This window comes from Amphiura filiformis, chromosome 17 (genome assembly GCF_039555335.1).
Source record: "Amphiura filiformis chromosome 17, Afil_fr2py, whole genome shotgun sequence".
NCBI classification, from domain to species: domain Eukaryota; kingdom Metazoa; phylum Echinodermata; class Ophiuroidea; order Amphilepidida; family Amphiuridae; genus Amphiura; species Amphiura filiformis.
This window is the reverse complement of record NC_092644.1, coordinates 26,345,585-26,370,274: the sequence shown is the minus strand read 5'-3', so window position 1 is coordinate 26,370,274 and position 24,690 is coordinate 26,345,585. Positions and strand designations below refer to the sequence as shown.

The 24,690-nt window shown below is 37.7% G+C and overlaps 1 protein-coding gene across 1 annotated transcript; it reads left to right on the top strand.

Moving 5' to 3' along the window:
- The first annotated feature begins 2,225 nt into the window (after positions 1 to 2,225).
- On the top strand, positions 2,226 to 23,437 carry LOC140137528 (uncharacterized). The gene is made up of 11 exons (XM_072159243.1): positions 2,226 to 2,363; positions 7,693 to 7,925; positions 10,798 to 11,086; positions 11,864 to 12,088; positions 12,529 to 12,783; positions 13,357 to 13,395; positions 15,460 to 15,646; positions 15,923 to 16,212; positions 16,942 to 17,081; positions 18,489 to 18,681; positions 20,113 to 23,437. The coding sequence occupies exons 1-10, from the start codon at positions 2,324 to 2,326 to the stop codon at positions 18,672 to 18,674; spliced, it is 1,884 nt and encodes a 627-aa protein (XP_072015344.1). The 5' UTR covers positions 2,226 to 2,323; the 3' UTR covers positions 18,675 to 18,681; positions 20,113 to 23,437.
- Positions 23,438 to 24,690: the final 1,253 nt, after the last annotated feature.

The following is a 24,690-nucleotide window of genomic DNA, read 5'->3' as shown; positions in this document are numbered from 1 at the left end:
TGGGCTCGCGCGTGTTCACAGAAGATGATGGATGTCGCAACGGGTGATTTGCAACTCGCACCGTAAATGTATCTTGAGTAGATAAAAAAACAAACAAACATACAAACAGACAGACAAACAAACAAACATGAAATATAAAAAAAATATACCAAATGATCTTTCTGAGTCGTCTCAAGCTAAGTCTTATGATTTCCTTCTTTTTTGAATTATTTCATTAGGTTTAAAATGCTATCATCTGTTGATAGGCCTAACAAAATTATATTCAACCCTTCTCAATATTTTGGGGTATAATAGTTTGAAATTGAATTTTTTTCGCGCGCTTCGCTCCCAAAGGTCCTATGCTCTTCTTCCTCTAAATTGTAGTACTGGCCGCCGACTCCGTCGATCTTACACCCAAACCAAAACTTGGCCACGTCAGTGCACATGCCTTCCTCACGGTGAGTTTCGGGGCCCAACATTTTGGCCTGGCCCAGGCCCCCCCCCCCCCCAATAGGTAATCCAGCCCTGTAAACGCCTAATGTGTTTAAACAAATGTTTGTGTTACAGGTAGGAATTCACAGTGCAATGACTCAACAGAAAACAAAATCATTCAATAATGTTTTTGACAACACAAAGACTATGACGAAGCATAATAACATAAAGCTATTTCACTTCCCTGCATAAAGTAACCAACCACCATTAAATTTGCCAATGATAGAATTGTACAAAAATGTTAGGCAGGCAAGGTTCATTAATTCAAAACCATTGACTTGTTTCATTTCCCATATACTTCATGACCTTTTCATTGTCTGTGTATAATGGGTGCAAAAAACAGGTTTCTCTGGATATTTTGTTAAAATGTTTATAGCTGCTTCCTGTGAAATATTATTTTAAGTTTAAGATAAATTTAAGGGGGTACCCTACCCCTGTGGTAAATTTGTGACTATTTTTGCATTTTTCTCAAAAAATAATAACACACTGGTAAAAAAAGTTCTGTATATTATTGGGGCAAGGAATCCAATTACTACACTGAAATTTCAGTGACTCAAGACAAGCGGTTCAGTATATATGATAGGAAATGAGGTACATTCTAGCGGTACCTCTTTTCTTATTATAAATTTTGGTAAATTCAAGATCTGTCATGTCTGTAGTCAAAGTTGACAATAAAAACTTAGAAAAACGTGTAAAATCTCATTTTAAGGAATCGACTACAGAATAAAAGTATCACTTGGTGTATGGTATTTTATCTACATTGATTGACGTAGCTAGCTTTCATGGTGGGGGGGGGGGGCATTTACACTATATTTTGGTGGAAAACGGGCTCTTTGCTCCCTTCTCTTTTCCTTTTCCTTCCTGATATTCTCTTTCATTTATTATCAGAGGCACACTTTCTCTTCACATTTTTTTTATCAAGGGGGGTGGGTGGTGTTGGGCACTATTCTCCCTGCCGGATACGCTACATACACTGCCTATATTATTAACAGCGATTAAGGGCTGGTGAACGTTTGGACAGTATTTATTTTGGGACATTAGAGCACATCAGACATATCGAATTGCATTCTGAATACGAAGAATGTCATTCTGATATCAAATAATTTTGGTTTTTGAAATTCGCAATTTAATACACATTTTATGGCAAATCATTAAAAATGATAGCGCCTATTTTTGATATTTAACAGTACTCGAAGTAAACTTTATCGATGATTTATACTTAACGTGTATGTAGGTGGGATGAAATGCCGACGATCAATTGAAAATTGTGACCTTTCGTATTGAAGATATGGATTTTTTTCCCAAAACACCAAAAAAAATAAGGTCTTTTTGGGTAAAAAATCTATATCTTCAATATGAAAGGTCAAAATTTTCAATTGACCGTCGGCTTTTTCCTCCCTGCTACATACACTTTAAGAATATATCATTAGATTTATATAATTTACTTCGAGGACTGTTATATATCAAAAATTTGAAAAATATCAAATTTTATAATTTGTCATAAAATTTGTATTATATTGTGATTTTCAAAAATGGTGCTCTCATGTCCCACAAAAAATACTGTCGAAACGCAATAAACGCTCATTTTAGATCCCTTAAGGGCGTTGCTGCAAAATTCTGAAACACGCCAATACCTGAATTTTTCAGCATAGTTATTTCATATCGTGGCAGCTATCGGAATTTCTGTTCAGTTTTGCATTTATACAATAGGCCTGTATTTTTTAAACCGAGGTATTGTCCTATCGGGCATTTTACGCTTTCTTAATTAAAGTCAACCTTGTCATTCATTAATTGTCTGGGAATCAGTGGACGTGTTGAACTTCAGAGTTCACCTTAACTAGGTGTTGGAAACATGGCAGGTACTATCATGATGAAAGCCTCGGTGACATTTGGTGAGTTACGTCAAAATGTTAAAATATTATTATTCGGTAATAATTTTCATATCGTCGTACTTGTATAGTATGTATTAATATGTAGATTATTAGTATAAAGAAAGTGCAAGTTATAATTATGCCAGTGAGGCAAAGGACTTTTGTTGTTGTTGTGAATTACGTTAAATAAGGCCCCAAAGGCCCAATAAGAGCTAATAAGGGAGTTTGAAATGCTGGCCAAAATCCGGATGACCATTACATCATGACAAGGATATGCCACAAACATTGGTCGCATTTTCGTTCATTCATTGTCATTTGGTACAGGCTCGTTTAGGCCGTATAAAATTAATATTTTGGTTCTCGTCCAGAGGATTTTTTTTTTTCAATGTAAAATCAGCATTGTCAGTAGTTTTCGGTCTTTTCCAACAGTGCTCGAGGAAACGATGAGGCACTTTATTTTTTTCAAATGTAAGATTCTGAGGGATATATACAGCCTGTCTCAAAAAAAATTGTGCAAGTGAAAAGCGCCCTCTTTGGCAATTAGAAAATACCGTTGTGACATTATGCTTACATCAACGTCAATATTGCATAGTCTTAGCTCTCAAATACCGTTCTGTTCAATTTGCTCTTTTAATCTCGAGATATGTTTAGTTAACAACGAAAGGGTAAAATCACAATTGTGCCACTTTTACTAGGGAATAGGGCTGTACATGTAAATCAATGATAGCTGATGTTGATGCGTCTAATGCACTCCTCCCTTGCTCGTGCATTAGACGCGTCAACACCAGCGTCCGTGCATTATTTTGTCTAATTTCATTAATTTGTCAAATTTCATGAACTTGTCAAAGTTCATTAACCTATAAGTGTGCAATATTTGTTTGTCTTTTAACATGTCTTGAATGACAAAGGGAACAGTATTTACCATATGTAAAATCATTGACATGCACATGTATTTAATTTTACAGCAGAATGTGAAATATTTATTTATCGTTTAATTTGTCGTAAGTGCAAAAAGAGAATCATTATACCTTTATCATGATAAAACACTAAAAACAATTTTGTATTGTTGTGTAATTGATGCATTCTTTTGATTTCACGAAGGAACTCTTGATAAACTTGATGGTATCGTTGATTTACATGTACATGTACAGCCCTCTTTCTTATAGTAAAAGTGGCACAATTGTGATTTTACCCTTTCGTTGTTTAAAAGTAAGCATATCTCAAGATTAAAACAAGAAAATTGAACAGACTAAACGGCATTTGAGAGCTAAGATTATGCCCTTGACGTTGATGTAAGCAATATGTCACAACGGTATTTTCTAATTGCCACAGAGGGCGCTTTTCACTTGCACAATTTTTTTTTAGACAGGCTGTAAACCCAATAGAGTACCACAAAAAGACTTGGAAGTGATCCTTTTTCTCTTCCAAAATCTAAAATAATTGAAAAATCTAAAAAAAAAAAAAAATCTGACAAATCCCAGAACAAAAACATTAATTTTATACGGCCTTTAATATGAGATCTATTTTGGTATATGAATGTGTCAAATTTCAAACAATTTCTCAAACCTTTTTGGACAACTAGCCCAAATGTGTCTTTGTAGCCAGTTCAGACAGAATTTTGGGCTCAGTAGGTATACAGGTCCGGTCCAATGGAAAATTGGCATAGTGATGGGCCCAGTTTATGATTGTCAGCACCTCCCTTATACCTATATACATGTAATGATGTATATACAATCAGTGGCGTAGCCAGTGGGGGGGGGGCGGCCGGTGCCCCCAACTCGGTTGGCCGTCGGTTCATGTAAGGCCGTCGGTAGACTGAAGGCGTTGGTGAAAAAAAAATTGGGTTAACAATAGACTATTTTATACCCAGTGTGACAGAAAAAAAGGGGAAAAAGTGATGAGAAATTGTGAATGAAATTGTTTTTATGTTGGTAGCCTACCGCCTAATATCCTTTTTTTTTTTTTTTTTTTGCTCTTCACTTTTTCAAACCATGCAAAAAAAATTTGGGTCAACAAAAGTCACAACTTCCGTCGGCAAAAAATATTTCCGTCGGTACATTTACAAGTTGTGCCCCATCGGTTCCGAAATCATGGCTATGCCACTGTATACAATCAAGTGCAAATTTGCTGGGACATTTCCATAGTTCAATTACCCTCCCCGCTCCCTTTATTCAATGTTGTATACCAAACGTCTCTTTTTTTAAATGGGCTATATTTTTGCTCCAACATTGGTTGGTGGGGGAGGGAGGGGATTCGAAATAGGTTGAAAACTATACAAATAAAATATCATATGGTGACCTTCATATGACCGGTTTTATTGAACAGAGGGCGCGAAATATGTGTCCCAGAGAAATTTGCACTTGATTGTAGTACCTATAAACCCAATTTCTCGGACCATTTTTAGATCTAACATTTTCCTATGAAGTTGTAATTACTCAATTAACAGGGCCTAGCCAGGATTAATTTGGGGCGGATTTTGAAAAGTGAACATTTTCTTTCCCAAGAGTGGATCTTTTCCCATTTTTTTTTGCATGAAAGGACCTAATTTTTTCACTAGTTGCGCTCGCAAATGCGCAAATTTTGTCCCTTTTCATGCTTTTTGACCGAAAAAAACCTATTTGTTTTTCGCTCGCAAAGTGAACCTTTTTGGCATTTTGTATTTTCGTTTTAGTCTCATCCAAACAACACGAGGGCAAAATGTTTCTTTATTTATTTAACCTGTCGAGCAAGATGTTGGCTTGTATTTTTGTATGCTTCATACGTCAGCCTGTTTTTGGCGTGTCTATTTTCATTTTTCATGGTAAAACCAAATCGTTTAGTTGTCGCTAAATGATCGAATGCACGCCGTTGTAATTTTGGTATTTTAAAAGGTTTCAAGGTATCAAAATTGCATCCTTTGAAAAAAATACAATAGGCTGTTACTGCGTGACAATAGGCAATTGAAGGTTAAACAAGTTTTGACCTTTTGGTCTTTATTTTGACATTGACTCTGGATGGTATAACTCGAATAAACAGTATGAAGGAATATTTTTAATTCGTTGATTTTCAGGACTTTTTAGGGTTATTATCAGTCGACCGAAAATAAATATACAGGCTGTATCAAAAAGATTGGTACCCAGCAAGTTTGATGTTTATTGAAAAGCCTGCCTGTCTCCGGGGGGCACTTCAATTTGAAATGGATATAGGTGTAGGGCTGGCACTTTCGCACAAGGGGCATTCGGTGAGAGCAAAATGTAAAAAATATGGGGTAATTGGGTGAGAGCATGATTTTTGGCATTCGGTGAGAGCAAAATGTAAAAAATATGGGGTCATTGGGTGAGAACATGACCTTTTTTTAAATGGAATCTTTGGGTTAGAACCGAAACAGCGCAACAGAAACCTCGAAAATCGAATTTCTAGTTCTAAATGGCTTCAAATTTCTTTGTTTTTTCAAAATAAGTGACAAAATCAGTGATAAATGAAAGTTTCTGTTAAAATTGAACAAGTAGGCCTAAGGGTCTTTGGGTGACAGATCAAAGGAAAAAATAGGGGGTCTTCGGGTGACAGAGCATGTGTTCGTAAAAATATATGGGGTCTTTGGGTGACAGCGACGCTGAAAAAGGGGGTCTTAACAGCCCTACATACGCGTCACCTCCAAAGTTGGAGTGCCCCCCGGGGCCTGTCTCTTCCAAATGCAACATTATATTCCCTCAAATGTCCAGAATGTATGGTTTATGACTTATACAATTAATCTGCAAATAATAGGGATCTTAGGTTGAATTTTCATGTGTCAGACTCATCCACCGACGAAAAAAAGAAACCCTGTTTTACGAGGGGAGGGACCTTTCAAGAAGGGTCGGTCGGTCGGAATTTTCTTTTTTCTTTTTTTTTTGGAAATGACCCCAAAAATAACCAAAATCTGTAAATAATTTGCAATTTGAGAAAATTAAAAAAAAACTTCTTCCTGAAATTTCCGAAAATTTTCCCAATTTCTTCGAAATCTGGGTCGGTCGGGCCCGTAGAACAGGGTTTTCTTTTTTCGTCGCCTTATCAATGAAAACTAATGGGTACCAATTATTTTGATACATATACTCATAGACTACGGGTAAACAGTTGCCGCCGCAGTTCAATATTTTGAGTAGGCCCTACAGTGTGTGCCGGTGCAATATCTAGTTTGTTGTTTAACTGGTCGGTCCTGGCGGACACACGCTTGGGTCCTGATGAGACCAAAAAAAATCAAATTGAAAAAAAAAATCAAATTGCTCAAGTCAAGGCAGTAAGCAAGCTGGCCTGTATATCATGTATATGGGAGAAAAAAAAAACAGAATTGAAGAAAAGAAAAAAACAACACTCCCAGCAAATCAAGTGAATATTTATGGGCTGTGCAGTATATGAACTCTAGGGAGGGTAAAAAAAAAAAAAGGGGGGGTAAAGATTTTTGGTAAGCTGAGAGGGGGGAAGCAATTTTTTGCAGGCCAACTCTCTTTGTAGACTGATTTCACTATCTAATCAAGTGTTATTCCTAATGTACTGCCAAATGACATGTGTTGCATATGTTTGGAATGAGATTTCAAACTGTTTTAGAGTGAACATTCGCAAAAGATTGAAAAACAATGAAAATCAATCCTTGCTACTGAAAATTCAATCGAAAAAGATTTGCCCCTAACTTTAATCGCTAAAAGATTGTAAAATATTGAGAATCACTCATTTTGATTGGAAAAAAAAAGTTTGAAAATTTCAAATCACCTGACTGAATATACAGTCGAAAACGATTTGTCCCTAATTCGGGACGGCGAGATTGAAAATTCAATCTTTTATTGGATAGTGAAATCAGTCTTCAAAAAGAGTTAGAGTTAATCCAAAAATCATTTCAATCTATTTAGATCTATTCCTATCGACAATCGTTAAAAGATTGAAATATTTTTCAATCAGTCGATTTAAGGGTAGACGAGGTATTTTGGTCGAAGCAACCTAAAAATCAATTTTCATTATCTAGATCAATATATTATTGAAAATTAACACCTTGATGTTTTGCAAAAGTGTATTCTACAAATCGTATACTCTGCAAACTTGCTTAATTTATTGTTGTTAACGAGTTATGTACGTTTTACAAAAGTGTTGTTGTTTCAGCCCTTTTCACAACATATCTCAAGAACCGCAGCACCTATAAAAGTATATCTGTGATATTTTAATTCTTCTACACGCTCGCTATGAATTGAGCAATGCAGTTTTTGCCAAAGCTCACTACCATTCGTAAGATGCTGTGAACTACCAAATCACAACAGTTTAAAATAATTAATAACCTTAAGATTATTACGCAATGACTTCAATAACCAACTAATAATTATTTGAAAATATTCGTTTCTCTCAGTTTGCAGCTTGCTACTATTCGTAATCCCGGTCATGGGACAAGACAAGACAAGACTGATTGGGACAAGTGGGACAGACTTGGTCTTGTCCGTCATTGACCAGATCAGACAAAGTGGCATCTTTCCTCCAGATAGCAATTTCTTCCTGTTCTTGGGTCGTGCATCGTATTTAGCATCAATGGATGGGGGTAATCCCGACACGTATAGACCGGGGTTTGGTGGAGGTATATGGCAGGTAATCAAATAACATTACGTTTTGTTACCTAGAGAGATTTGATCATGTCTCACCTCCTGTTTTAACCAAATCAACGGTAATAACTCTTGCAGTGAGGGATCAACATTTAACCACAAAATCAGGCAAAACTTACTTCACTGGAACCAAATACTACACAAGGTCATTTTTGTGGCGCCCTCTACGGAGGGGCCACATATAGGCATGTACTTTGTGAAATCTTCTAATTTCAGTCTTGCTAGATTTACTCCTTAATTGTTTTGCTAAAATTATGCCCAGCTCAGAAATAAAACCACAATATGCAAGGATTTTATTTTATTATTGTTTTCTGATATGCACGGGATAAAATGATGTGTGTATATTCTTTGTTTAAAATACAAAATTAATGGACTTATAAAAACACCAAATAACCCGTGACCTTTGTATGGTCCGGTTTAAACCAGTTTACCGCCTCTTAGAACCCGATAGACGGTGACATTTGACCATTCTAATTATGTATGTTTTGAACATGTTTGCACATGAACTAGTTGTTTACAGTGTGAAGAATCTACAACATGCTCATCTATCAGGGCACAGTTCTTTAACCCCAATACATTTGTGCATTCATTGAATGACCTTTGAAAATGAAAGTAAAAAAACTCATACTTTGCAAATTAAGGTCAAATTTTGCACTATGATTGTTTAATTGAGGTTATTGATAATATAGTGATTGCACACAGTGCACCTAATCCTTAAACAAACACCAATTAATTATAGTTGACCAACACAACCACTGACCAAACATGAAATCACTAATGGTTTATGTGCTTGAATACAGCTCAGTATCTTTGTGGTGACTATCTCTGATAAAAAACAAAACATTAATTAACGAAAATCAACCCTGGTCAGCAGAGAAAGGAATAAATTTGGAAGACATGACTGTGTTGAAGGTCAGAAGTTTATTTGCAAAAATAATATTTATTGTAATATGCCTAACTGCTGGGATGGGTTCCTAGCAAGGTAAAGTGAAAGAAACCCCAATGGCTATTTTGTCTGTTTAAAATAGAGTTCTATGGCCGACTTAAAGTCATAATTATGACGTAATTTTGTTATTTATTAATTAATTTTAAGCAGAATTAATAACATAAAAATGGGCTGTGCCGTTTCATGAAGAATAACGATCGATCTTACCCTTGATTTAACAGGCCTGTCAATTTCTTGGTATTGTTTGATATGAAAGGAGGGTATGATTGTTTTGTATTAAGTATTTCCTAGCCTCTCTTAGCCACATGGTTGGCTACAAAAGACACAGAGTAGCCTATACCTTATAAACTGGCATGAGTGCGCCGACCCCAAGTTTTCAACATTTCAGGATTGTTTCTGGACGGAGGTCGGGTGAAAAACGAAATTACGTTTACATGACTTTGTCGAAATTCGTCGTGTGACAAGAATGAGTGTATAGACTAGGGGGAAGCTTACTTATTTGTGTCTTCTAGTTATCCATCATATACCCTAGGCCCTGATAACGAAATTCAACAATATTCAATATCCAAAGCAATATCCTCACTACAACGGCCCCCAAAACAGAACTCCCACCCCACATAATCGCAAATTGATTACGAAAGCTTCATTCCATGAAGCATTTCTCTCGTATTTGATCATCTTCTACTCTTCCCTAAAAAATCATTATAATACCAAATCTAATCACCATGGAATTCACCATATCCCGTCCAGCTCACATTGGGCGCCACATTCCTTTTTTAAAGGAATTTTTATTATGTAACTCGTTGACCAATTTGTGGTCTATACTGACTCTAGCTATAATGACAGATACGAACCTCAGGAGGGAATTCAAATTTTGATCAATTTCAGTTCAGTTCAGTTCAGTTTTATTTCATCAAATTCCATCCATACAAATAATTACAATAGAAAAAGCTTTTACAAACATCGTATAATATGGTGAAAATGATGAGGATGCCATTGAACGCAGAGCGTGTTGTTGTGGCGCCCTTTATAAAAGTTAGTATTAAATAATAAATGATAAACAAAATTATAGAAGGATAATAAATACATTTGCAGTATCATAAATCAATTCTCTCCAGGTAGTGAAACGTAATGAAACATTCCATCATATCTATTTTTTATAGACTGAAGATTAGGGTATTGGCATAGGGTAATATGATTGACTAAATGTGTCAAGATCTAGTGCAGAAAACTTCTCGACAAATTCCCACCCAAATATTAAATGGTTAAGATTCTACTATGTAAATGCTAAGTTAAGCAGATACGGGATAACCAAGCTGATTTCTTTTGACTTAACTGGACTTATTTCGAGTGATGTCCTCGAACTGTGATGGCTTTCCACAACTATATGTCCTCCATTGCTTTCCTGAAGCCGGCTGCCTCCAGTCCAGTGTCATCTTTCAGGATGTCAATGTAGGTCAAAGCGGGTCTTCCCGCTTTTCGCCTCCCGTGCTTGGGTATCCAAGGAACTATTTTTGATGCGGGCTCACTTCTGGAACAATGTCCACCGGATTCTTCTTTCACTGATCTTGTGGCTTACTTTTGTATGATAACAACGAGTTCTATTTTTTTTTAAATAGACGGGAGTTCCAAGTTGAATCACCACAAAGACATGAAGGAAACTCGATGTCAATCCACCCCACTCAATTGCTCTAATGTGTTTTTTTTTCAATGTCAAAATGAGGTCTAGGCCTAATGTTGAACTGGAAAATGTATTTAGTGATACAATTCGTCTTTTGCTGTCCAGACGTACTGCTGTTCTCAATGAGTCAAATATTTGATTTGAATATATCAAACGTTTTGAAAAATGCCTTCGATTAAGGTTTCATGACCATGGTTTCTTAAACTATTCTGATTCCATTATTTCTAACAGATTACCGAAGCACAGTTTCAGGCGACACAAAACACTGCAGCTTTCCCTGGTCTCGTGGATAAAATATCTCGCATCCAGGAAGAATTTGGTATTAACTGGCTTTCACTGACATGGAATGACCTACGTACTCCATTTCATTCAGGATTAGCAGAGAGCTTGTTCTTCTGCACTATTCCCGAAGTCATTCCTCAATCTGTTGCCGAGCAGGCCAGAGTTTGGAGCCAATTCGTTGCCAATGGCAGACCTGCACAGACATACATGGATATTGTTAACAGTCTACCCGATCTAAGTAAGCACAATATACCTGTCATGGTATAAACTGGTATAAATGCCACTCCCTACAGGTGCTTATCACACGACATACATTGATAATTCATTGATTAAGATGGCTAGTTGGTGCATTGGGCTATTCCAGAAAATAGGTGCACACTCCCTATAGAGGAGTAAATTTTCAAACAAAGAAATGTTACTGGAAAAAGCTTGAAAATCCAATCAAATGAAGGAAAAATCACGGAAATGTTGAAAATGAGCTCTCAAATTGAAGATTTCTGATTTTAAACTATTTTTCTGCCGGATTTTTTTGCCTTTGAACACTTTAAAAGTCTGGATTTCCAACAGTCACGACTGGACAAAAAGTCCGGATATCCGAACTCCTCTATAGGGGGTGTGCATCTATTTTCTGGAATAGCCCATTAGCGCCAATCCGGCTTGAAATGGGGGGGGGCAACCGACCAAAATTGTTAAAAAGTGGCTGAAAAGAACACAAAATGGGTCAGTTTGCTGAAAGGTGAGGGATACGCCCGCCTTCCCCCGGGATTGACGCCCATGAGTTGGTGCAACTTTGTAATGGTTTAAACCACTATAGTCGTGGGTTCGAGCATGCATGGGCCTTATTAAAAGAAGCCTTTATACCAAGACCGAAATGCTTCATTCTTTACATGTCTGAATTTGCTTCTTGTAGTTGAAGATCATACATGCATCCACGGCGGGTGAGCAGCAGTACTCTCACCAAGATCAAGCTAAATATACTCACTTCACTAACAAGTATTTTACCTACCTTTTACAGCCCCCGACCCTAACTGCCCAGGAAATCAGAGAGGCATAAGCCCGAACCTTCAGGAATATGGCAGACTTAGCTGGACGCCTCCACCGAACATCCGCGCCGCTGGCAGCAGTTTTGGTGGGGCATCTGACGTGCAAATTGCACCTGGAGTTTCCTACCTGTTTACGAATGAATACACCGATACCAATAATAATGTGAAGACTTGTGTTTTTACCGGGAGTACATCGGGTAGGTTTCGGGGCAAAGATTTCGGGGCAAAGGCGAAACATTTATCCCGGCTGTATCTGTCATTTTGGACCGTATTATCAATGGGATATATAAAGAAACAGTAGAAAATAGTGTAAAAGTCTTCCAAAAAAGGACTTTAGTGGGACAATGTGCGCATATAGTCAGATTAAAGTGTGCAAAAATTTGGTATTTGGGGTCATGATCGGGGTGAACTTTGGCGGGAAACAGGCTCCTTGCCCCTTTGCTTTCCCGATTTTTTCTTTCATGTTTCGTCAGAGGGGCACTTCTCTCTTTCATATTTTGTCACCTGAACCCCATACAACCCCCGCATCGTTATAGCATCATAATGTCTGACACTTTTAGAGCTTAAAAGTTGCAATGTTGATAATAATGGCAGACCCTATGACAGCATTAATATCATGGTATTCTTTATCATTCAGCTGGTACAGCTCCGCCGATGGCTTACTGTCCATCCAACTTAATGATGTTTGTGCCTGAAGATGCGTCGTCAATGACGATATCCTGGTCTCCTCCTCGAGCCAATATACCCATGATTAGGAAGAACCGTAACCCAGACGAAACGTCCATCTTTACCGTTGGATATCATCTTGTAGAGTATATCTTTGAGCAACGGGATACAAATAATAACGTCATTGATCTTCCCGTGTGTGCCTTTGTAGTCAGTGTCGTAAGGGGTGAGTTGTCGTAATGATTGAACTTCTAAACGCGGCGGTAAAACAGCGTACCTGGTGGTTAATTTTGCACCTTCAAACATACAAACCGTTTCAAAAGTTAGGTCTTAATAATAGGACACTTTCTTTCCTGGAGGCACCAAGCCAACAATGCCTAATTTTGCCTTGAAATATTACTGTAATTTTTGCCATTTTCTGCGATTCCCTTTCTCCAATGAAGGTACTATGTGAATTAACCCTCCTTCTACACACTACTAAAGTACAAACCAATCAAGGGCAGTGAGGACTTTGATTGACGCGTTGATTCAGCTGTTTCGCTCGCGCATCTATGCGGCGTGCGAGTGTATACCAGCGCTTTGAGTGAACTTAGCGATTTCAGGCTGCGTCCAATGCGCACTGACGCATGCCGCATCAGGGTGATAAATGGTATAACTTGGTCTGGTACTCTAGATATAAAGAATCGCATGCATACAATGCGGGCCTCTAAGTTCAGGGTTACAAGAAAAACAGTATCGATTTGGAGATCAAATCTAATTCGAAATTAAACATTTGTAATACATGTTTACACTTCTACAGGTGGACCAGTTATGCCGCCTGCTGGACCAGTTGAAGGAGGTATGGCTTCTGCTTTATTCTAGAGGAGCAAGGGGTTGCAATTTAACAAACGGAATTAACTAATTAAGGGGGTTCGAAACGATGTTTCTGGAAAACAGAAACTGAATTTAGAACCATTTGAATAGATTGAATAAGTTAAGCTAAATACACTGAGCAAAATAGTTTTTGTTTGAAGGAAATCGGACATACGGTTGTCAAGATATACATGTTTTTAGTTTCTTTGTATTCTATTGTTTTTGCCAATATATTGATGAAGTTAATGAGGAAAATTGGCATAATGTGCTCATGAATATTCATGTTTGCCAGTATTATACCAATATCTTATGAATAAACATTCATACTACTTTTATTTTATATGATTTTGACATGAAACTTTGCCAATGTGTTTCTATGGCCTAAAACATTAACATGTGATTTTTCCGCCCATCTAATTTGCATATTTGCATAATTAATTAGCATTATACTTAAAGCTAATTAATTATGCAAATTAGATGGGTGGGAAAATCACATGTTAAAGGTTTAGGTCATAGAGACACATTGGCAAAGTTTCAGGTAAAATTATTAAAGGTAAAAGTAGTATGAAGGTTTATTCATAAAATATTGGGAAAATATTGGCAAAAATTAATATTAATGAGCACATTTTGCCAATTTTCCTCATTAACTTCATCAATATATTGGCAAAAACAATAGAATACAAAGAATCTTTCAACAGCAATATCTCAAAAACCGTTTGTCCGATTTGGCTCAAATTTTGGAATTAAGATTATTTTGCATATCTCTCTGCAACAAGTGATTTTGCCTTTCGTACCACCTTAATTCAATCTAATTAATAACTAGAGGTTTCATTCAATAAAAATCATACAAAATGTTGAAGTCATGAATGGGAGTTTTGAATTCTCGGAAGTGAATTTTAGGTGATGTGTCTCGATCGAACAAGATACTATGTGCTACATCCACATTTAAGATATTGAAGTGCCGTAAAACCCCGTCTACAAGCATATATAGTGGTTTTTTTTATAAAAGCTTAATTAATTCGAAGCAAGCGTTAATATACCAATACAATAGATCGGTCTTAAAATAATACTTGTTTGTATATGCTTGGATCCGTAATTTATTTGCTCAAACTCCATAACGGCGACTGGATTAATGTAGCTTTCATCAGAAGCACACTATATGCTTGTAGACGGGGTTTTACGGTATTGCATGATACGTAAATTCCAGGTACTATTTCTATTACAATAATGTTGCCAGCTTGTTTGCTTTCTCGAATGTGATACGAATGAATTGAACAAAAGGGTTACAAATTATACTAACCCTTTTTACTATTAGAGATAGCGGGATTCTGATTTCCATAGACTTTACACGTTAGTGATAGCGAACCTTAGAGATAGCGAACCTTAGAGATAGTGGTCCTTAGAGATAGTGGTCCTTAGAGATAGCGGGATTCTGATCTCCATAGACTTTACACGTTAGTGATAGCGAACCTTAGAGATAGCGAACCTTAGAGATAGCGGTCCTTAGAGATAGCGGGATTCTGATCTCCATAGACTTTACACGTTAGTGATAGCGAACCTTAGAGATAGCGAACCTTAGAGATAGCGGTCCTTAGAGATAGCGGTCCTTAGGGATGTCACCGTGTGGCTGGCATTCCGAAAACATACCAAAATATTTTTAAAAAAATACCAAATTTGGCGACTGAAATAGAACCAAATATTTTTATTATTTCATTTCAAAATGAAAGACTCCTCCATGTAATGTTGCTGTAGGGGGATCGCTACACCTCCTCCACAGCGAGTCTATTACCTTACCTTCCCAGCAATTAAGAATGCCGGTACCCATTTATACACCTGGGTGGAGAAGAGTAATCGAGATAAAGTGTCTTACTCAAGGGCACAACACGATGGCGTCGCCGGGGCTCGAACCCGCAACCTTCCGATTATGAGTCGGAGCCCGATCCGCTCGGCCACCGTGCTCCCCAAACTTAATAATATAGGAATTACACAATCAGTCGCAAAAATCTGACGCAAAACGATTTCAAAGAAACCACTTTCTTCTCATCTATAGACCTAATAGGAGATGGCATTTGTGGCACAAGACCTGCAGTGGGACTACAGCCTCGAATTGTCAGTGGAAACCCTGCGCCAGCTGGAAGTGTTCCGTGGATTGGGTCTCTTCAAGATGACTTTGGCAATCATTTATGCGGTGCTACCCTGATAAGGGCACGATGGGCTATCACCGCGGCTCATTGCATGTATGTTTTATTTATTTATTGTTATTTTATTTATCTAATAATAATAATAATTAAAACAAATCAGGTCAAATAATATCCCGAAGTGAAACTGTTTCAAATTGTTAATCCTGTCAATATCAAATCTAAAAAAAGAATAGTTTGCACTACGTGCACTGACTCGTTACCTCGGCAAAACCCTGGGATCAATTATACAGCAAAACATGTCCATTACTCATTGAGTTATATAATGGCTAATTAAAAAAACAACAAGTTTCTCTTTCCTATCAACCATTTCAGTGTCGACCCCGGGGTGACGATTCCGACTAAGATTGTCTTTGGAGATATTTCACTGTCGACCACAAGTGCCAATCGACAGGAATCTACTTTTACACAATTTTTCAACTACCCATTCTACGACTCAAATGACGACATTGCCGAGTTTGATCTCACTCTCTTGTACTTGGCGAACGAGATACAGGTAACAGACTTCGTACGACCCATGTGTTTGGCTACAAATGCCAATGAAGGTAACACATACAGGAACTGTCAATCGGCCGGCTGGGGCTCCCTCACGGAGAACGGACAGTGTAAGTTATTGAGAAAAATTTAAAACGGGAGTTGAAACTCTTGTATTTGTTGATTTAGAGGTTAATGACTTGCATCAGCTCGGGCATCAGCTGTTTTGAGGGTATTGTGAAAAATTTAAAAATTCCAACAAAAAATGTTTAATTTGTTTGTTCAAGCATTCGATATTTCCACAGAAGTATCATAAATCATATCTTATGTTAATATTACGAACGCAACACAACTAATCATTGGAATATTTTGATGATTTTTGGGTTTTGTGAAGGGAACATCCGAACTTGAGTAAATAATAAGAAATCAAATATCGCGCCGTTGGCGCAACTCGCATGTAATTGAAGGTCGTAAAAGATAATCCGATAACAATATATAGCCATCAATATACATAACTCTGCTGAACTCGTTGGGGTTTGTGTTGGGCCTCGGTATTTGATCTCAGGACCTCATGCTCCCTCGGAAAATTACCTCGGCTCAAAGCAACTCCTTATTATTGTCTAAACAATTAGTAAACGCGCCGATATCGTTCGTTTGATTGAGTCTCGCGTATATTCATGGGGTTATATATGGGCTATATTCTGTTTCTTATACCTACAATGAACATTCTTAGCTAATACAAATTTTTGAAGGTGTTTTGTTTTATACCGGAAGTGACCCCTTAATGATCTTTGACCCCAAATTTGTGTACGCCACATAGACATTCCTTTCTTTTGTTGATTCATTATTAATCCATGCAGACCCAGATGACTTACAGGTGGTAGGTTTACCACTGATACCAACGGCGACCTGTCGCGCTCCGCCGTTTAATAAAAACCCAACCAGCAATATCATCTGCGCTGGCGGTGAAAATCGAAACCTAGCTGGGGACACGTGTCAGGTATATATCATTTTGTTGTGTTTGTTGAAGAATGTTGTGTTTTGCTTGTTCGTTGTCACCTGTTGCGATATATCCAGGCTAGTCTCGGTCCCAGCCGGTTTGTACTCGTCACCAGGGTTCGTCACTAAACAAACCTGCTGGGACCGAGACTATAATCAGGCCGAAAACGAAGGGCCATGTATAATTATAATGCTCTTGCATATAAAATATATAAATATGGAGTAATATCTAGTTGCAAACTCATATAATGCTGGTGTAGACTTGAATATAACTAGCACATAATCAATTTCAAAGCAGACATTACTTTTACCCTTCAGGACTACTTATCCAATATGCTACAGTTTGTCTTAAAGCCATATTATAACATTTCCATGAGAAATTGTATTTTTTCGGTATAAAATGTTAGTGTCAGATATGTCCTCTTTTAATTTGGCCCCAACAGACTAGGCAATACAAAGAAAATCGCTATTTAATAACAGCGCATATGTCACCAATGAGAGTCACTCATTTGAACTTGAGTCGTGTCGGCTATTTTGATATGTCACGATTGCCCGCATGCCATGTACATACTGTGTTATGCACATCGTGACCGGGAGGCAGTCCCTATCTGAAATGGCAGGGATGTGCCTCGGCCATGTTAAAAGTAGGGGGCATTTAGGTCAAATGTACAATTACAAATATATGGGGTCATTCAGTACACAACCTGAATAAAAATGGGGTCATTTGGTATGAAACTTTGAAAAAAGGATGGTCATTGGGGTAACAAAAAGTAAAATGGGAGTCATTGAGTACAGGATTGCCAAAAGAGAATCATTAAGTACACATAAATAAGTGCCAAACTGCGTAAAAACAACTTGGCCACCTTGGAAATGTAAAAAATCTCATTATTTCTGGAGGAGAACACAAATACCACCTAAATTTGGGAATTAAAAGGGGGGTCATTGGGTATAGCAGGAAATAGAAAAAGGGCGTCATTGAGTACATGAATTTTTTTTAAGGTTGTCATTGGGTAATAGGTAGGACCATAACACAAAAAAGGGGGTCATTGGGTACACGCCGGTTTGAAAAAGGGGGTCTATCCCGAGGCACATGATGCATATCTGTCATGGAAGTGCCCCCCGGGCATCGTGTACGGTACGCGTTCGACTAATATTTCCATCGTAATAAAGACTGGTTAAACATGGGTTGATAGTCATGAATAAACATAATTTGCATGCAAGATCTGGATGTGCTCTGTTCATCAAGGTACCTTTGGCCACTACTGTATTGGCCCAGATGCCCGGGCCCAGATGTTGTACAAAAGTAGTGTGGGTTACAACATACAGAAGTGCTAAAATGTTGCTGGGTGTTTTTATAATCAGGAACTAACACAATTACCAAAGTCAACAATTTCACATGTATTTGCAGGGTGACAGCGGCGGTCCTTTGATCTGTCAAAGCAATGGAGACAATGCATTCCATCTAGTGGGCGTGGTTAGCGTTGGTGATGGATGTGGTCGTCCTCAAAGCCCTGGCTTCTATACCCGTATAACGTCATTTATTGGATGGATTCGAGGCACAATCCAAGGTGCTGAGGGCGTCATGTTACCATAAACTGACAGTAAGTGATTAATGGTAATGACCCATTATAATTACATAGTTCCTAGGCAGCGCGCCAAATATGGAAAGTAAGACCTTTGACTTTTGCTTGTACAGCAACATAATGGCGATATAATGGGAAACTGCATACAGGAGGGAATAATTTGGATCTAAATGGCTAGAATTCGTTCTCCTCTTGGATGTGGATGAGACTTTAGAATTTTGACGCGTATCACATCTGTTAAGACAATAGGGCTATTCAATAAAAACCTTTGACCTCTTTAGACTTTACCGGGGCTGCGGCGTCATTACAGTACCTCCACGTGTGTAAATGATTCTCACACCGTTCGGTAAATTTATCAATTTAGCACATGATAATTTTAGCCCAAAGCAACAATTTCTCGAAACCTGTATATTTTAAAATTGACCCAATAAAAATATAATTGTTTTGATTGGTGGGCAATAAGAAGATATATTTAACAGCTTAGACACATTTTTATTTTGAATTTAATACACATTCCTGATATTCCTGTCACTTTTTGCCAAATGGCGTGGATGAACATGGAGTGTTTGTTAATTTTGCAACTGGGATCTTGATCGATCGAGAACAAAAGCTATACAATAATGGACAATATTGCCAACGCCGCGGTTAAGCCGCCAAATTGTACTAGTTCAGTTTATGACCGTTCGTTTACCACGGCTCCCGAGCTTCACCAAAATATGTATGACTATTTAACATGTTTAACATTGATCCCGGTTTTGGATGGATGTATTTTTTCTTTGCGAGTTGATCGGAGAATATCCATCAATAGGTATTGGATGGTTTATCAATGAAGTGTTCCTTCTTTGTCCGAAAGTAACATTTTTTAAACCCGAGGACTTCAGTTGACGCGGACTGGGATGTCGATTGTTGACACGCCTTGTGCTTTCACTGCTTATAGGGCATCGGCAACACTGACTGACATCCGAATAACCCCCTTTTTATAAGTTTACATTTAATGATGCTCTTTTTCAGAAGTTTACACGCAATAACCCTTTTTTTAGAAGTTTACTCCAAATTTTTACACGGTGTATATAGAACTGGACCGTTGACGAATGCCATTTTAAGACTGTGAGGGGTTGTGCAATTATTATGTGTATCCGTGGTGGTGAATTCTCAAAAAAATCGGCAAATCAAAATTACAAAATGTTTCTAACCCTTTTAGGACGTAAAATCGAAACGGTACCCAACTGCGCCAAAAATCGATTGCCTCCCCTTTTGGCCTGCCAAAAAATCCTTTCCCCCATTTTACCTTGCCAAAAAATCTTTTCCCTCTTCATACCCTTTGTCTTGCCATTAAATCTTTGCCCCCTTTAATTCACCACCCCGGCGGTACATATAATCATTGCACCACCTCTAAACCAAAAGGCTAATTGTTCCACAATTTATTGATCTGTTAAATTTTTCTTGCAGGCAGCATCCAGTGCTACAACGACACTGAGTTCGACTTCAGAGATAGACGTGGCGTAACCTGGTGGTGTAAAAAGTTTTCTGTGTGATGATACGTGTTTTTTTCACTCAACTTTCTTATCGTTTGATAAATAATTCTGGAAAGTTATAAATATCTGTCAAAACTGGTCTTTCATTTTTTTAAAAAGTGAATCCAATATTTTGTTCTTTCAATTAAAATATCGTTGAATACTTACACCAATTCTATCCCTTGCAGGAAGGACAAATGTTAGATCTCACGTCAAGCATATTATGAAATTGCAAAGAGCATCGTCATTTTCGTTTAAAAGATAAAGTAAAGGGGGAACAATGAAAGAAATGGATATATTATCACAGTTTGAAGCGTATAGTAGTAAAGTTACGGTAGAATAATATCTTGGAAGATATTCATCGGGACTATTCATAGTAAACCGTTATTTGTCATTTCATACAACTTGTCCACATATTTCCTCTTGCAGATATTTCGGAAACTGACAGTTTCCTTTATCGATGCTATTGTTGCAGTGACGATCTGTGTACAGCCTGATTCTGCTACTTGACAACAGAGTTGCCAATTTTTCTTCAATGATCAGATCGTCAAAGACGTGACTCAAGTTGTATTGCCCTTCGTCTCTGTTTATGGTTTCCCCCGCTTTCTAATGTTGATCGCCTCCTTAATCCATCTCTTATATCTATCACTCACTTTGCCAACGATTCCAGCCTCCTCCCAATTGATGACGTGATTGATGTCTACTACATGGTCAGTAATGGCCGATTTGTGAACTCCGCCGTTGCCCAAGCAGCAGCAATCATCAGCTATACACAGATCGTCACTGCAACAATAAAGGAAACGGGCAGTTTCCGAAATATCTGCAAGTAAGTGGAAATATTGGACTAGTTGTATGCAATTGAATATATGAATACAAAAGCCACCTAAGTCCATACTTTGGCCAAATTGAGTTAAGCATGGGAAATTGTTGCTATACATAGGCCTGTCATATGCATGAAAGAACAACTCAAATTCATTCTCTGTGTCTATTGGGCATGTGAAAAATAGCATGTATGAAAGAATCACCCAATTCCATGATTTGAGTCTTGTAACACATTGATTGAAATCCAGTATGTACAGGGTGTCCCAGAATGATTTGTACCGTGTTTGCAAAAATAACTAAAAATAGAAGACGGGCAGTGTATCTATTTTTGATACATGCATTATAATGCTGGACATGTCTCCTACTTATTCTGTGAATTTCAGCACGCTACCTTTATTTGTTTTGGCGTGGCATGCAATAATGTAAAATCAATGAAAACTGCTTTTCATTTTCAGCGCAAACGACTCGCATACCCTTGAAAATGGCACGATACGATTAAATAAAGAACGTGGGATGTTTGGCACAGCATTTCGACGACAACTACTGTTGGGGTTGGGCCTTAAAGCTTGCCAGACAGCTGCAATCTTCGCTCTAGTTCTTACAGTCTTACGAGCACCTGAAGCTTCACTCTGCCGATTCCTGACAGTTCTGTGCTCGTCAAACTTCTTTACGTTATACACTTTCGCTCCTTTGACTGGAACGCGTGCTCGCGGAAATCGTCTAATGAATCTTCTTTGCGTCTCAACATAGCTGCCGGTTTGCCAGTAAGTTTTTGAAAGGAATCTACGCTGCTGCACAATAAATTGAGGAGCCATCTTTTCTGTACCACAACCAGTTCGACCTCTGCAAGCATTTCAAATTACATGGACCTCACACCACAATAACTAAAATTACCGCCAAAGAGAGAATGGGATTAGGCCGCAAATCCTTAATTCCATGTAATGATTGCTTCGTAACGTCATAAATAATAGATAGATATCGGCTATTTAGTGGAAATATGAACAGGGCACAACTAAAATACCTGCATAACTTTTTCCAAATAACTTTGTGCTGAACGGTTAGTAATGTTACAGATTTTCAAAATAGGTTGCGTTGTCAAAACTTAGAATTCACCATTTTTACGCAATCTTCTATAACTTCTACTAGAAACGTACAATTTTTAAAATCTAAAAAATCTGAGAAAGCTAAATATATGTAAAACTTAAAATGTAAAACAATATGAACATTTAACATGCCCTTCATACCTAAAAAATTCCATCTTTCCCGGTACAGATCATTCTGGGACACCCTGTATAAAAGTCCACTTGTAACACATTCATTGCTAGAGAATGACTTTTGAACAAAAAATGGGTTTAATAAAGGAAAGTGTGTGGTTTATATTACATGGCAGAATGCTTATCAACATTATACATACCTGTGTGCTTTATTTTGTATTATCTTACTAGTGGTAATCTCATTCTAACATTGTTGTCTTTGTATATGATTCAAAAAAGTCCAAAATTTAAAATGAACCCCACGAAGTCCCTGAAATGCTAATCGTCATACCTAATACAGGTTAATCCACTCATTTGCACGTAAAACTTACCATATTGACCAGGTAAATCTAACTGAAGGAATTAAAATGATACAAGGGTTTTTCTCTCAAAATAACTTCGCATGGACTTAGGTGGCTTTTGTATTCATGTATTCAATTACATATAACAGGTAGACTACTTTGTTTGTGTTTGTAGCAGTAAGTTGTAACTTGGTTGTTTTTAACTTAATACTATTGTTATTTATATTAGACATGTACAAGAATAATGTAGTAGCATGTTTAAAATGATCATTGTATGCGCAATGCGGTTTTTTGATCTTTATTTTATATACCAAAAACTGCAATGCGCAACAGGAACCACTTCACAATTCGTGTGTTTGTCGCTACCATTGTATTCCTGTGATTATAATCAATTCCATTGCTTCCAGTTGCTTTCTCAGATCGTGTAATTATTTCTAGCTTCTTTTCTATCTTGTTGTTTTTCTTTTGTTTCTCTTGCCTTTTTTGATTTTAATGATTTTTGAGTACAAATATTTTAATAAAATTGCAATACACAAAAAAGGTCCTCAGAATGCAATGCACGCGCTACTGGAAACAGACTTGTTTCTTTTTTGGCCTTATACGTATATTTTAATATGTCTTAGGGGGTACTACACCCCTACCCATTTTTGTGCCTATTTATGCAGCTTTCTCCAAAATTATAGCGCATTGGTGACAAGTAAGATATGTATATTATAGGCATGCACGGACGGCAAAATCGAAGGGGCGGCGGGAAGATGAAGGGGCGGCAAAAAGAGGGGCGGCGGAAGAAGAAGGGGCGGCAAAAAGAATTAGTAAAGAAAAAAGGGCGGAAAATGTGAAAAAATTGTACTATACATCAAAATGTGTTGCTTTTGGGGCGGTAGCGCCTTAGCCCTTCACTTTTTCAAACGACCGTAAAAAAATTGGGGCAACCTTTTCGGGCTGTTGAGGAAGGGGCGGCAAAATTGGCTTTTCTTCAGTCCCCCGGGGAAGGGGCGGCCACGGTACGCCACTGATAGGGGCAAGGACTACAACTAGTGCACTGGAAATTTTATTTCAGCACAGACAATTAACAGTTGTGGAGTTACAGTTAAAAATGAGGGAAAATCAATATTTGATCAATAAATCAATAACTACTTGCTTTGAGTTGCTGAATTTTCAGTACAGTAGTTGTAGTCCCTGCCCCTATAATATACATATCTAACTTGTCACCAACGTGTTATAATTTTTTAGAAAAATGCAAAAATAGGCACAAAAGGTGATGGATTGGTTCTATTTTGGAAATCATAAATATTATATGTGCTTATCTCAGCATCAAGCGGCAAGTTCGCGTAAAAGCTGGCAACCAAACCAATTTGGTGAATTCGGGTTTGCTGACTTTACATATTTTGTCTGCCAAGCTATATTGGAACCCATTGACTCTTAAAAAGACCCCAAACCCCTACATGCTCATATAGGGGTAAAAATTAAACACTAAAAACATGTCAAATATTTCGTCTGGGTCTAAGAATCACAAAAACGTAACGTATTTGCGCGTAGGACATATAGTTACCAAGTTATGAGGCTCAACATGGCCAATTTGTATGTTATACAGGCTGGGGTGAACAATTAAAGTTGCTCCGATTTTCGTAAAAAGGGTATATACTGTTTCTCAAGTTCAAGGGATTCAGAAAAAGAATAGTTTTTACACTCTGCGATGTCAAGTCAGAAGATAGATGGTAAATAAATGCAAATTCTATTAAATCCTATGCAATTCTACATATACTTTGATTCTTTAATGTGTACATGCTAACTAGACATCTCAGATAGTGCAAACTATTCTTTTTCTGAATCCGCCAAGCTAGGCGAACAATTTGTGGCAACTGTTACAAAAATTGGAGCAACTTTGACTTTTGACCCATACACCACAAGCAAATCGACATGTGACCTTTTCGCCCATTACTTCTCAACTATAGGTCGTATACGCATAAACATTACATTTCTGGGATCCGCGGGACCAGACGCACGATTTGACATGTTTGAAAGTGTTATTGGAATTAATTTTTGCCCCCTATACGATCCTATGAGGTCATTTTTTTAGGGGGGGGGGGGGTCTTTTTGAGGGTCTTAAAATATTGCATGGCAGACAGCAGATTC